This window comes from Bos mutus, chromosome 19, assembly GCF_027580195.1.
Source record: "Bos mutus isolate GX-2022 chromosome 19, NWIPB_WYAK_1.1, whole genome shotgun sequence".
Taxonomy (NCBI): Eukaryota; Metazoa; Chordata; class Mammalia; order Artiodactyla; family Bovidae; genus Bos; species Bos mutus.
The window spans coordinates 39,175,244-39,191,014 of NC_091635.1; the positions used below are offsets into that span (position 1 = coordinate 39,175,244).

The following is a 15,771-nucleotide window of genomic DNA, read 5'->3' on the forward strand; positions in this document are numbered from 1 at the left end:
ACCCTTTCCCCCCCCACTGCCTCCATCACAATGAGACTGGAAGGGATCCAAGAGCCATTTAAAATAAAGACAAAATGATTAGATTTTTCCCTAATTGTCTAACGCTGATGTCATGGTGTACACAAAATAAACATTGATCTCTAAGTGAAAGATGAGAAATAGAACACGAACAGCCTTTCGAGGTTAAACTATCTCCAAGAGAATTCTAAGAACTGTGGGCCAGAATCTATTTAGGTGACCCTCAGGGACCTGAAGCTCTTAAAAGCCAAACAGTGGAGCCAATTTCTGATGCTCCTCTGCCGGTGATCTGCTTTTTAGTGGGGAATCTGCTCTACATGCCCCCTCGAGGGAGCCGCCCCACCTCAGAGCATCCCTCTGTGGGCTTCTAATCACATCCGCGGAGACGTGCTGGTGTCACCGCATGGTCGTGGAGAAGGCATGGCAGCTGGTACCATGTTCCGGGAGACGCGTCAGGGTCACGCTGCCGGTCAGTGCTCTTCGTGGGGTGGGAGCCGTGATGGGGAGAGGAGGGGATGCTGGGAGCGGTAGATATAAAAGACTGGTTACCAGGCTGAAAGCTAGATTGCCACTTCCAACCCACAATTTGTCAATCCACCATAGCACTGAAGACTGTAATTTTCTAGTCAGCGCTTTACGAGCAAGGTCAGACAGAAAGGAGCTTCCGTAAAAAATCGCTGAGGCCTTGGCCGGAGAATCAAGTGTGGCCCAGTGGCTATCCTGACCGTGTCCAGACAATTAAGAGGGCCTGAGAGAAGGCCATCCTAGGTTCTGAGCCATGGAAGTCATCCTGCCTGACGCCAGCTGGTTCCTCCCGGAAGAGGAAGGCTAAGGATGACACAGGCAGGACGTGCTCACTCCCAGCCAGGGCCTCCATGTGCCGCGCTTGCCCACATTAAAAACCAGGGCCCGGCACCACAGGAAGACGGCAATGCCGCCTGGACGCTTGCAGAGGTGTGCTGCGAACGCCAGATGAGGGGCTGCAGCGACCGGATAGATAATTAATATGATTAGGAACACACAGAGCAAGCATGTTCTTGCCGACTGAAAAGCCCAGTAGCATAATTACTGTTTTCTTACCAGCTCACTGTCTGTTCACATTTCAAAGCCTGGTTGGTGTTAAGACCGCTGTGTAAACATCAATAAAATCCCAAAGTGCCGGATCATCAGCATTCCAGGGCACAATGGCTTTTTGTTTTTGGTGTTTTCATTCTTTTAAAGATGCATTTCAAGGTTGCAGACATTAGGAAGAATGATCTCTATGCTTTGGACTAATCTTCGAGTTTGTAATGAGTTAACATCTTCCCCAAGTGAACATTTATTATGAAGGCTAATTAATTGCTTTCCAGTTACAAGAACACTTTGCATTCAAAGAAAGTGGGATTCATAAGCAGAGAATAAACTGTTTATTAAACAAGGCAATGGCAACAAAGGGCTTCTCCCTTCAGAATCCCTTCTATTTAATACAGCTTTAATCAAGAAAAGAAAACATACAAATTCAAGAAACATGTACAGGTAGAAAAGGCGTACCAACAGAAATGCAACATTAATTGAAGGGGAGACGAAAGCGATGCTTTGTAGTTGCCGGGATGTCTCTAGGGGACAGCAAGTCAATGCTTATCAGCCTTCCTCAGAAGAGACCATTTTGATTAATATCAGACCCATCTGACTCAGTCTATTAAACCCTGAAGGAAGGATATTCTTCAGATATAAAAGATATGACTTTGATTAATAATTCTACCCTATTGCCAATCCAGGCATTAACAACTGTGTGGCCCCTCTAGAAAGGGAGCCTTTGAAATCGAGGAAGACGGGCTTCCTAAAACACTCAAGTTCCTCCACAAAACCACTTCTCAGCGCTCCCCCTTGGGAAGGGACCCGAGCTGAGAAGGTGTCAGCACTGGAGAAGCAGGAACCCAACTTACATAATTTATTTCACTGTCTACAGATTGAGGGTCAATTACTTGTGACATAATTCCTGGTTGAAAATAATGAGCTCTTAGTAAAACTGACAAAAACCTAAAGACAGGGAGTGAGTGGTACTACGGTCCGCGCAGCTGACCCCGAGGTCTGAAACGGTTTATACCACAGCCCCACAAGCGTATTTCCCTTTTCACTTAGGCGTATTCCACTGTGTGCCTTTGCTGCCAGTGGGTTCCCAGGTGTGACGAGAGGTGATGGCTTAGTCCATGGTAGAGGGGCGCTCTGCACCGCCGTCAGTCAGGGCGGGGATGGTGGTGCGGGTGGAGGTCGGAGGTGGGGTGGGGGGTTGGTTTGCTTCAGCCCTCTATCCACAAGCTCCTGCCCCATAGGCACGATCCTCTCACATCGCCGCGTTCCTCCTGATGTTCATGACCAGCCTTCTGCCGTATTCTCTGTAGTCCACAGGCTTCACGTCCACCACCGTGGCCTTAATTCGAGACTCATCCTTTGAAAAGAGAAGAACGATTTGTGAACGAATAAACGCCTGTGGCCATGTTCCTGGTTTCACTGATCCCAACAGGAGAAAGCACAAAGACATGCTGGTGGTTCGGAGTCCCGTGATGCCAGTAAAGGAGCCGTGATGACGAGTGCCCAGGCCAGGGTTTCTGGTGGAACAAAGGCCTCCCTTCCACACAGGTCCTTGCACTGGTTCCTCATGGTCCCAAACACTCGGAAACCGAGACTCCAAGTGTGACGGACTATAGAGGGCTCTTCAAGTTCAATCTGTTCTCTTTACAGAGCGAGAAACGGGAGCCCAGAGAAGACAGTGGCTTGCTAAAGCCACGCCGCGGGCTCTGTGAGCGGGCTGGGGGAGAGCAGCCGTGCTCGCAGCAGAGGCCGAGGCCTGCCGTGGCCTGTCTCAGCCCCACGAGAGGCGACCTCGCCACCCTTCACCACCCCGTCCACATCACGCGGGGACCAGAGACCCTTCCATCCCTCCCTCTCGACCACCCCTACCCCACCCTGATACCACACTGCTGACATTGAGAGGTTCATTTAATGCTCACAAAATCAAACACAGCTGTTAGCAGGCATTAGAGTTAAGGCCTGACAAGAAAACAGAGCAAGTAAACCCTGAAACAAGCAAGGTTTCCTGAATCCTCCCACTGCCCATTCACTAGGTTGGACAGTGCCTTCAGAGGCAGACTGGGGTGAGGCCAGCTCAGGGCCTGCACACTCCAGCTCTGTATCTACAAAACTCAGTCAGATTTCTAAGCACGAGTAGAACTCTGAGGCTGGACTGCCTGTGTGCAATGATTAGCTCTGCCACTTGCCAGCATATGAATTTAGGCAAGTTACTCAATTCTCTATAAGCCTACGGCTTTTCACTGCCAAATCGCGGGCAACAAAAGTTCCTTCACACAAGGTTACTGCCAGGATGAATGGAGACAAAGTATGCAAAGGGTGTGGAACAGTATCCGGCAGACAGTAAGTACTCAATAAAGGCTGTTTTTTCATGATTTTACAACTGTATGATGTTATGAGCAATTACAGGAATTTTCAAGGTAATTTTAACCACATGTGGTCTTTCTTTCATATACTGACTTTAGAACCCAAACCATGGGGAAGATGTGGGTCCATTCTGTCAGGACACAAACCAAAATCCCCCAGGTTTAACTGAAAAGGCCACACAGCATGTTTTCCTTGGATGTTAATACTGGACAAGACCCTTAACCTCTCTCTTGGTCTGTTTGCTCATCTGAAAACAGAGATGATAACAGTACCCTAGTGCTGGTGTGACTCAGTGAGTAATAAATGCAGGGTGTTACGGGTTCCGTCTGGAACACAGTGAACGAGGAACTCACAGCTAACACTGTAGTGGGCTTGTGGGTGACAAACAGCAGTTCTGTGCTGCTACCCTCATGCACCGTGGGTGACGTTACTTACATTGTAGGTCTCCAGTTTGACCCTGATCCTGAACGTAAAAGATCGAAAGTTGGCATTCTGGAAAACTTCCTCAAACGCTTGCTCGTTCTGGAGAAACAAAACGTAAAACTGTCGGCATGGAAACTACCAGACCACCTGAAATTATCTGTACGGTTTTTGAAAAGACTTGGAGGAAAACCTCTGAGAAAATGATCACCTCCCAGTGGCTTGAAATTTCTTAGGAATGACTAATATATAGGTGACATTTCATCGCATAAAACTGTTTAGGTAGAATTTTATTAAAAATTAAAATATTCTACCTAGAGTACTCAATTTCATACAGACAGACAGTGGAATGATGGCTGCCAGGGGCAACAGAGAGTTAGTGTTTGATGGGTACAGAGTTTCAGCTGAGGAGGATGAAAAAGTTCTACAGCTGGATGATGGTGGCAGCTGCACAACAATATGAAGGTATTTTAACGCCGTTGAACTTGTATACGTGGGCTTCCCTGGTGGCTCAGCTGGTAAAGAAGCCACCTGCAATGCAGGAGACCTGGGTTCGATCCCTGGGTTGGGAAGATCCCCTGGAGAAGGGAAAGGCTACCCATTCCATATTCTGGCCTGGAGAATTCCATGGACTGGATAGTCCATGCGGCTTCCCTGGTGGCTCACATGGTAAAGTGTCTGCCTGTAATGTGGGAGACCTGGGTTCAATCCCTGGGTCAGGAAGATCCCCTCGAGAAGGAAATGGCAACCCACTCCAGTACTTTTGCCTGGAAAATTCCATGGATGGAGGAGACTGGTATGCTATAGTTCATGGGGTTGCAAAGAGTCAGACACGACTGAGCAACTTCACTGGTTCACTGGTATAGTCCATGGGGTCGCAAAAGAGACAGACACGACTGAGCGACTTTCACTCACTCACTCACAATGGTAAATTTTATGTATATTTTATCACAATAGAAAAAAACTGAAACACTCTTAGGAAATACATTTCTAAACTTTCAAAATGTGTGATGGAATAAATCTGAGGCTCAGAATCTTCAGAACAAATTAAGAATGGGCGAGGACTCAGGAAAAAAGTTCAAGTTGTCATATATACATTATTTCAGCCTCTGGATTTACAGATGTGGTAAGTGAAGAAGACAGAAATGGGCAAAGGTTTGGGAAGAAGTTTAAAATCCACAGTTTTCTCTCTCTTACTGGCCTCTCAAATATCCCTTGATTAAGCTTCTGAGTTAAAAAAAGAGTCTGGTAAACAGAGGGACTAGAGAAAGCATTTTACACAAATATGCCTAAAATAAATGTACAAGAACTTTTAATAAAATTAATAGTTCATATCAGTCAAGTATTATTTGCATGCCACTTGGAACATGAAAATAGCTTTGTTATATATAGAACTCTTTGTATAAAGGTTACTACACACACACACACGCACACAGAGTCCTCAGGCTTTTGGGTATGTAAATAAAACAATGTGTTAAACCCTCAGAAAATTGTACCAGCTGCCATCATTCTTTCAAGATTAGTGAAAGCGTGGAGTGCATACTCCAAGAATATTATGATTCCTGAGGGGAGAGTTCCTATATGTCCTCATTCACTGGCAGTAAAACCAGTCAAATGTAATAAGCCCATAAAAAATCCTGAAAGGCTGCCTCGAGCCTTAAAAGCTGATATGAAAATAGAGGACCAGGCAAAACAGATAAAAGATACCATCATACTTTAAAGTCAATTCCAGTTATTTCTGTAAAAGGGCTTGTTGGGATTATTTTCAGAGAGCTCATGGACAATTTCAAAGAGACAAAAGGGCAGAGCTAAACGAACAAAAGACAGGAAAGAAAGAAAAAAACACACACACACCAAAACAAATGACAAATCCTTTTTCGCTACTGGCTTTTACAAGTATACTAACCGATTTGGAGGACAATGGGGGAGAAAAATCTATAGACAGATACTAATTTGTGTGGCTCAGAAACTATAGCTTTTATTGGTCTTTATATGTTTTATCTGAGCAAACATCTTTCTTAACTTTAGGATAACTAGTAATTAGTCCTTGAATTAAACAAAACTACTATGTGAAAATACTCTTTTATAAAAATAAAATAGAGAAAGTGACCTTACGAAAGAAAGTTACTTTGTAAGAACGCATCTGACAACATGAAATAAGCACATACCTTATATGTGAATTTAAACCAGGATTTGACTCAACTTTTCAGAAAAGTGTTTATTACTTTAAAAAGGCACACTGAATAAAGATGTGGTATGGATACACAATGGAACACTACTCGGCCATAAAAAAGAATGAAATAATACCATGTGCAACAACACGGATACAACTAGAGATTATCATATTAGGCAAAGTCAGAAAAAGACAAATACCACAGAGCATTACTTACGTGTGGAATCTAAAATATGACACAGATGAACCTATCTAGGAAGCAGAAACAGACTCAAGGCACAGAGAACAGACATGGTTATCAAGGCGGGGGTGGGGGAGTGGGTGGAGAGGGATGGACGGGGATCTTGGGTTAGTAGATAGAAGCTATCACATATAGAACGGGGGGATAACAAGGTCCTACTGTAAAGCACAGGGAACTAGTCAACATCCCAGGATAAACTATAACAGGAAAACCATAATGGACTTAAAGTTTATTATTACAGACTCAAAAAAAAAAAGTATCTGGACTTCAGCTTACTTCAGAAGATACTTCCAGATCTCAAGTGACTGCAGGCACACTGACTCTTAGAACAGGAGGAAAAAGTGCTTTCTACTTAGAAAGGGCTGTTTTTAAAGAATTTTATACACATTACTTCATCACCTCATTGTTAGCACAAGGTGGACACAATTAGAATTAGATGAGCTTTCACAGTCAGCAGTGAGAGACGCTATACAACACCCACCAGCAATAGACCAAAAATTATCAGAGCAAAAAACAGGTAAGTGTTACAGCATGGGAACTACTACAGTAATAATACAGGAAATGGCCAACCTTCTCCTTTAATTCCCCAAGATAAGCAGTGCTTTGTCCAAGGATGGCCTCTGCAGACTCCTGGAAACATGTGACCCACTGATTCTCTTGAAAATCGGCAATATTGACCTAAAAAACAACTTTACATCATTACACCACAGAAATAACAAAAGGAAGACACACTAAGGAGACTGGGAGATTGACTTTTTCCACTCCTTAAAAGAGTTTCTAGGGAAAAAAGCCGATTCCACTAAATAGCTATGTTCTTTCCAAAGAATGTAAAAAGTATCCAAGAGAGAAGTTCAAAATGTTAAGTGTGGATCACAGCAGGAACATGTGGTGTGGACCTGTGATTTCAGTTCTCAGGGGAGATACAGCCCAACAAAAATCACCTTCAGATGCAGGATCCGGGCACACTGGACTCAGTGGCCCTCCAGCTGCAATGGCCTTTGGACTAAAGGTTTCGAATGAGTCTCCAATGTCGTCTGCATGTTAAATCGTACACACTTCAGTCACCAGGAGGCACTCCCTAAGACAGCTTATAGTCACTGCTGAGCATCCCAGACAATCTGAAAGCCTGAACTAAGAGACAAGCTAGTCTCCACAGTGCCGGGAGCTTCGCAGGGACTCAAGAAACACCAGAGCGGTCCTTGTTCACCCATTCTACTTACTGACAGGATCATGCGGTACTTGAAATTGGGGAATTCACTGTCACACTTCTCGCAGCGGTACAATCCGTTCTGCTGGTCGATCACTTTCTTGTTACAATCCTGAGTTGGGCAGGCCTGGTACATACAGTTCTCTTTGCGAAGATACACCACAGTTGCCACAGAGCTAAAATAGTCAGGCTTCAGGAGAAGAGAGTGGTATGAGGCAAAGAGTACAGACCAAAGTTCAGGACTGGATTTGCCCTGACATATGAGGGTGTTTGCATACTCTCACAATGTGATTACAAGGGATAATTCATTCTATAGTTTCAGAAGTTACTTGAGCTGACTACAAAATCCAGAAGGGTAACAAACCAAGTTCTAAAGCATATTACTCCTTAATAATAAAGAAGTTAATTCTAAACTGTGCTGTGCTTAGTTACTCAGTGGTGTCTGACTCTTTGTGACCCCATGGACTAGCCCACCAGGCTCCTTTGTCCATGGGGATTCTCCAGGCAAGAATACTGGAGTGGGTTGTCATGTTCTCTTCCAGGAGATCTTCCCAACTCAAGGATCAAACCCAGGTCTCTTGCATTGCAGGTGGATTCTTGACTGTCTGAGCCACCAGGGAAGTCCTTAATTCTAAATTAGACTAAACTATTTAATTAAAACTGAAATAGACTATATGACTATATGAAAGCAAAAGACTTCAAGAGCTCTTGATCTTGTTGCTCCTGTTCCTCTACCCCTCAGAAGGTAACAGAACCAGGACACAGTGAACTCTAGCATACTTATCTTCAACCATTCCTCCCATGTTAAAAACAATAGCAGTGATTTCGATCATCTAGATTCAACTTTGTCTTTGGTCAACAAGCATTTTCTGTAAAAAGCCAGACAGTATCTATCTCAGGCTTTACAAGCCATTGGGTCACAGTCTGTTGCAGCTACTCGCCCTGCTGCTGGGGTGCAAGACCATCCACAGACAGTCTAGAGATGAGAGCGGGTGGCTGGTTTCAATGTATTTGTATTTATAATAGGCGGCAGGCTAGACATGGCCCATGGGCCTGTTTGTGGGCCCCCGGTCTAAGTCACCAAGTTCAGTAGAATGCAAGAAGACTGAACAAGCGCCTTCAAAGTGGAGACATCACTGATAAGTAAACGTGGCAAGGACCAAGTCACAAGCATAGGCTTTCTGTTGCTATTTGCTTTGCCTTTTAACTGTCATGGAAAGGATACAGGACGAATAATTTTGGGGGGGTGAGCAGTTCCCTCTGGGTGTACTCTGAACTCAGGGCCAGATGAATCTTCACTCTAAAAGGCTCTAGAGCAGCAGTCCCCAACCTTTTCAGCACCAGGGACCATTTTGGTAGAAGACTATTTTTCCACAGGATGATTCAGGCAGCAATGCAAGCAACAGGGAGCAGCCCATTTCCGGCTGTGTGGCCCAGTTCCTAACAAGCTGTGGATCAGTACTGGTCTGTAGCCCAGGAGTTGGGGACTCCTGCTCTACTGAAGGGGAGCCTTCCAGGAGAATGCCTGAAGGGTTTTTCTGTATTTCCAGGTAAGGGCCCGATTCCAAGTGTGACTTGAAAGTTTGGGTGTGAATAGGTACTCTCTAGGCCTGATTCCTTGTTACCTACTGTCTACCCTTAGGTCTAAGAAAGAAACTGGTTAACAAGAAAACCCAGAGTGACACAGATCTGTCCAACGTTTAAGTCTCAGGACATTGTGTAACAGCCTTATGAGTTGCAGTCATTGACAGTGATGGATAAGAAAGTATTGTGGAATGAGACAGTAAGGAATAAAAACCATATTGTACAATATGAAAATAATAAAGCAGGAATTACTGGTTCTGGGAACATAAAGGAGAAATAAATGATTTAAATCTTGAACTGCTGACAGAATACAGATTCAGAGCAAGATGGGGGGCGGGGGTCATTAAACACAAACACTGAAAGGGAAGTTGCAACTCCAGTCAAATACCAGTCAATTCTTGTCAGAGGATACCAGGGGTGCTCAGCCCCCAAGAGGTTAATCCTCTATAGCCAGTGAGGATACACGTGAACCACTCCATGTCTGATGCCGAAACTCACTAACACTCAGTGTGAGCTATAATCTCAAAAGCTGCCTTTCTGGTCTGCAGGCATTTCAGCTTGCAGGAACAATCACAGAGAAGGAATATGGACCTGAATGCAGTTCACGTTAATACACAACTTGATTACTACTGCTTCATTAAGATTCCTCCAAGAACTACACAACTCTCTAAGTCAGAGCTCTGAACATCTTTTTGCCTCAACTGACCTGAGGGATATAACATACTCCTATTAGAAAGCATGGCTCCCTCACTCTGGCTGGCATCCTTAGCCATCACCCCAGGTAAGAATCATGGCTCTGGACTAAGGTCTAACAGCTGGTTATCAGAAAGTGGACCTGGAAACTCACCCTCTCACACATCATACACGCTTTTGTGGAGAAAGTCAGGAACCGCATACCTTGTCACCTTGGCCCAGGTTCTCCGACTTGACCTCATATAAAGTTTTCCAGTTGGTATTGCTCCCACCTGCTCCTCCACTCTTTAGATCAGAGATGGAAATGCCATCTAAGGCTTGTCCTTCTGAGTCAAACCTGAAAAACAAAGAATAACAGGTACTTTATATGCATGTTGAATGTGATACTTGTTTCTATATGCCAGGTACAGGCTATGTGCTCCCCGTCCAACTTTTCACAGGTCATGATCAAGTGGTATCATCTTCCTCATTGTATCTCAAGTCTACTGAAGAAATGGAGTGACCTCTTTTAAATCTCAATTGCTCTGACGCCTCCCAGTGGTCACGAAAGACAGTGCCAAACTGCCACAGAACCTTTTCTTAAATTAGCCTTGCTATCAACACTAGCCAGATGGCCCAAGTGCCTAAAAAAACAGTAACCTGGAAAGTCAACAACAAAACAAGCAACAATGGAGAGTCCTGGTGTACTTCTCTGGGCTATTGATGCTCATTCTTGCTCAGCAGCTGCATTTTTCTCATCGCTGAAATGTACCAGGCTAGAAAGGGACAGTTGACATATTTTAATGGCATAGCAAAAAATGTTCCCAGATCTTTTAAGACTGGTATAATTTCAAAAGATTATATAATCGAAAATAATTTATTAGAAGGTATTTACCTGTTTCCCTGTAGACTGACCTTCTTAGTGAGATTTTACTTATGCCAAAATGAAAGTTGAAATTTAATTATGTTAAATTATAAAGCTGATCACATTATCAGCTAACATGAAGGAAAGGACACCCAAGAGGAGTGTGTCAGAAACACACTTGTGTCAAGAAAGAGGCAGTCTGAGATTAAAAACACACCAATGTCACCCTAAAGGAGGATAACTAAAAGTAACCACGTACAGAAAAGGCTCCGTAAAATGAGAGCATGGGACAGAATGGATGCTGCCCTAAGCTGCAGACAATTGCCTTTTTGTTCTGTCAGGTAAGCGGCTAAATCCGTCACAGAGGCACAGCAAGGTCTGTAAATCTATTTCACTTCGACTAGCAACACAAGTCTACAGTTTCAAAAACTCTGAGGAGACATTTGCCACCAAAGACAGCTCATCAGGAAACAACAGGGAGAGAGGCAGCCCTTCGTACAGCAGAAACTCCACGTTGCTGCAACCGAGATCTAGACACCCCCAGACCTTGCCTGGGGGGCGGACACGCTGAGCTCCTTTCTGATCAACACCAAGCTGCCTTATTCAAGGACAGCCATGTCTTCTTATGTTGACTGGGATCACAGTTATGGACAAGTAAACGATGAAGACCTTAACGTGGGCAATTAAGCTGCGGTCGTGCTCAGAGCCTGACGGGAAATCAAGCGGCAAGGACAAACCGAAGCCGTGGTTCCTTCCGGTCGCGTGTCGATGATGGGCCCTGCGCTAAAATGCAAAGCCAGCTACCAGAAGAGCGGAACAGGGAACACGCGGACCACACGCACAAGGCTGGCCTAAGCGACATGGCCATGCCAGGACATGTGTCACGTGTGTCGGTCACTCGGTCGTGTCCATCTCTCTGTGACCCCATGGACTGCAGCCCACCAGGCTCCTTGCCCATGGGATTCTCCAGGCAAGAATACTGGAGTGGGTAGCCATTCCCTTCTCCAGGGGATCTTCCAGACCCAGGGATCAAACCCAGGTCTCCTGCATTGCAGGCAGATTCTTCACCGACTGAGCCACCAGGGAAGCCTTAGATGTGTCATGAAACTATTCAAATAGTAGTGCTACTGGCTCACATTAAGCTCAAATGAAAGAGGGGAGTATGTAATACAAGGCAATTCTCTAGTCACTCAAACCCTAGGACATGGTTGGAAATCAACACCCACCTACCCCCACTCTGTAGCTTGCAAGCTCAAGTGAGTTCCAGGGCTTTGTTCCCCTGACCACATCAATGCTTGCATACCAGGTTTCAGTTTGAAGTGCTCTATTGAGGCAGAGTTTTAACACCCTAAATAGCTAGACACAGCAAGGAGATTTTAGTAGGTTCTCCTCATCCCGAGTGCTTTGTGAATAACAACATACTGCCCACAAAAGCCCATTGTGCCCACTGCACTCGATCAGAGTCTGGTGAATACACACTAGAAGATGCGATCGGCACCGGAGTCTAGACGGAACAAGACGCCTAGCCACCACCCCCTCCACCCGCAGAGACCCACGGCTTTGAGCCGTGAAATGAAAGACACCTCCTCTCACGGAGCTCCAGCACAAAGCTGCTACAGCCCGTCTTCACCTGCTTCGCAGGATCAAGGTCGGCGGGCAGCGTTCCTGTCCCAATTGCTCCCTGCGACTCTCCAGGTTTGTCATGGGATTACAGGTTTGTCAGTTTAAGGGCTTTAGAGCCATCCTCTCAGAAGGCATAATGCCTCCAAGAAATATAGGAACTGCTTCATTTAGTAACAGAGCCCTCTGCTTGGCAGACAGATCACACGCTGATTATAGGAACCAAAAGAACCAGTTCTTCTCCAAGCCCAAGTTCAAATAGCCCCTGTGTTGAGCCCCAAAAAACCTACCATCCACGAAGCTTATAGGCCTCTGGGATGTCAGGGTTCACAATGATGGTGCTTGAAGATAGGACAGAGAGGCTCCGTCCACCAAAATCAGAAACTCTGGCTCCTTTGATGGCCATCACGGGTTGTCTAGAGCCATCAAATTTATCAGCCTGCATAACAACAGAAACAACAAACAAACAAGTGTCAATGGCAGGAAGGACACACAGAAAGTTTTTTTATAAAAAACAAAGAAAACAGCCATGTAGAGTGAATGCAATAAACGCTACATGGACTCAATACAAGGTAACCTCGCACACAAGAATCTGCTCAGAGATGCAGCAAAGCTAACCGAGTTAGAGAAAAGAGCAAATTTCACTACGTAAAATCTAAATCACAGCAAATCTCACAGAAGTAAATCCTAAAGGCTTTCAAATATTCCCCAGAGAGCCCAAACGTTCACGAGGAAGGGTCCACTCGGCCAACATGGCCAACACCCCACAGCTCCAGAGGCAAGACCACCACCCAGGAAGCTTTGTGTCCCCACCTTTCTGCATACACTCCCGCCACTCAACGCGAGCACTTACATCGTCTCCCCACAGGGTAGCGTTCACCACTTTCCCTGACATATCCATCAGATAGATATTTCTCTTCGAGACTTCTCTGTTGTTAGACTTCACTATGATTTTTGTGACATCTTCGTAGTTCTTGCAGATCCCGATTATGTCTAAGACACAAGCACGGCATTTTAGTAAGAAATGGTCAAGGGCTTCCCTCGTGGCTCAGGGTAAAGAATTCGTCTGCCAATGCAGGAGACATGGGTTCGATCCCTGGTCTGGGAAGATCCTACATGCTGCAGAGCAACTGAGCCTGTGCACCACAACTACAGAGTCTGTGCTCTAGAGCCCCGAGAGCCACCGACTACTGAAGCCCGCATGCCCTAGGGCCCGTGCTCTGCAGAGAGAGAAGTCCTGCAATGCAATGAGAAGCCCACACATGGCAACTAGAGAGTAGCCCTCACGTTCTGCAATGAGAGAAAAGCCTGCACAGCAACAAAGATCCAGCACAGCCAAAAATAAATAAACAAAATTAAAAAGATGGTCGAGGCTCTCGTGACAGCACAACCGAAAGTGAAGCAGCAAGGACTCGTCTCATGCCACCCCCTTGTGTGGTGCAAGCCGGACTAATGATGACCAATCTTGGTTCTCACGCACAGACTTACCTACAAGCGAGTCCTTAGATTTGCTCTCCAGGTCGCCAATCCCTGTGAAATCAAACTGAACTGTGGGTAAGTGATGACCGTCTTCACAGGGCATGACAGAAGTCTCGTTGTTGAAGGTCATCTCGTAGTCGTTTTTGACGGCTGTGAACTGTTTGTTGGCGATCTTCAGGGTGCCTTTAGAGAAATAATAGACCTGCAAAAGAAGCCAAGCCGTGGAACGTGGGATGTGCCATCAAATCGGGTCTCAAAAGCCTTCACCATCACACTGCTTTTGGAGAGCAGTGCCCACCCCATCACTTGGCCGTTTCTGGTCTAGACGCCACACTGCCATACCTTGTTCACGTCAATAAGGGGGAAAAACTTGTCCGCTTGCTCATTGAAAGCAGTCGCTCTGATTTCACCCTGCAGAAGCGTGTGAGAGAGAGCAGGTTAGAACTATGGAGCTCGTTTTACCAGTGAAAAACGGGACACTCTGGTGTCAAGGTGACATCTTGGAAACAGCAGCACAGTCACACAGAAGACACACAGTTCACAGTCACACATTCACGTTATTAACTCCAGCGAAACAACCCAGGTTTAACTAGCCGATCCCCATTACTGCGCCTCATTAAACCTCAAGTTAGAAACCTTAAAAAATGTATTTTGAACGTGAGTGACATTACTGAAGCCCCCAGGGAAGTGTGTTGGGCCGCCGTGATTCACCAGCTTCCCTCGCATTTGCACCGATCAAGGAATTACTTCATACTCAAGAGTCATTGCCAAAAATGTTAAAATAAATCATACTTTCAGGTTGCTCGTGATTGGATTTTCACTTGTACTTTCCTGTCAGTCAAAACGCTACAGATGGAGAAGAAACTTAAATTAACAGCTGAATTTTTAGCCAAGTGACAGATGAGACCAATAATTTGGTTTAAAAAATTTGGATTCTGACACAGTCATTGGCGGTGTTATCCCATCTTCAAAAAAAACAGAAACAAATAAAAAAACAAACAAACAATTTTTTTCTGCCCTCTTAGAGGTGTGAACAAATAGGAAATATACAGCTGTTTGAAAAGAATGCCTGAAGTATATACTAGGGATTATAAGTAAAATGAATGGACAGAAATATAGCATGACAAGACGCTTGTTGAGATGCCACTACTTGGATTTCTCATCTCTCCATCGTGGTTTGGCTTCGTTTACATAAAGCACAGGAAGTCTGCGCTGCCAGAAAGCATGTCTCGCAAAACCAACCACTTATCACTAGTCCAGGCTGCCACGTGCCTTCTGTTGTGGCCCAGGGCTCCATGAGGCTCCCAAGGAGACATCACCTCTTGGGGCTTTGACTAAGCCTCCTGGCAAGTCAGACAACGTCTCTGATTTCTCCTGCCCGTGAGGCTACTCACATTTAGAAAACTAGTGTCAACTGCTATAAATGCTTCCGTCTGAGACCAAGGATTTTACTTATGACTGAACCCTGTGCCCACAGATGGCATCAGAAGATTACAAGAGAGGAAAAACAGCAGCAAGAAGCATGTTTCTTCTTGGCCTACTGTTCTTTCTCACCTTATGGGCCTGCACAGAGGTGAGCCCTCTGTTTCCCAGAGCTGAGGACTCTTCTTTCCCCACCTGACAGATACTCACACTCTCATCAACCAGTTCTATGGAGAAAAGCTTCCCTTCCCCTCGGGAGTTGCTCCAGGTACGGATCTGACTTTTGTTGGTGACACGAGCACAGATAGTCCACCTAAAAATCAAAAACAGATAATCTTAGTGTCAGGAGTCTTACTTGGGAAAGATCTGAAATGTTCCCTCCCTATTATCTTCTTAGAGACTTTCTTACCTTATGCATATTCTATTTTCCAGGGGAAGCTGTATTTTAATCCAGCTAATTAAAACCCCAGGATGACATCCAGGTTTGACAGTTTATAGAATAAGCAAATAGTAAAACACACAAGGTGATTTAACACTGACTCATTCTCCTGTCAAATAAGTAAATTTATAAACGCTTTCTCTTCTCCAAAAGGCATCACCAAGGCAACACTATCCCCTTAATGAAAGGTTCTAAG

General features: G+C 45.1%; 1 protein-coding gene across 1 annotated transcript in view; it reads right to left on the reverse strand.

Annotated features, from left to right (window-relative positions):
* Positions 1–1,407: 1,407 nt before the first annotated feature.
* Positions 1,408–15,771, reverse strand: part of RPA1 (replication protein A1) — a 45,157-nt gene continuing 30,793 nt past the window's right edge. The window contains exons 8-17 of the mRNA XM_005888249.3: positions 15,347–15,449; positions 14,057–14,125; positions 13,724–13,916; positions 13,089–13,228; positions 12,526–12,674; positions 9,976–10,108; positions 7,508–7,684; positions 6,858–6,965; positions 3,889–3,975; positions 1,408–2,446 (exon numbers count right to left, since the gene is read on the reverse strand). Of these exons, the coding sequence (XP_005888311.1) occupies positions 2,342–2,446; positions 3,889–3,975; positions 6,858–6,965; positions 7,508–7,684; positions 9,976–10,108; positions 12,526–12,674; positions 13,089–13,228; positions 13,724–13,916; positions 14,057–14,125; positions 15,347–15,449 (1,264 nt within the window). The 3' untranslated portion in view covers positions 1,408–2,341. The remainder of the gene's footprint in view (positions 2,447–3,888; positions 3,976–6,857; positions 6,966–7,507; positions 7,685–9,975; positions 10,109–12,525; positions 12,675–13,088; positions 13,229–13,723; positions 13,917–14,056; positions 14,126–15,346; positions 15,450–15,771) is intronic.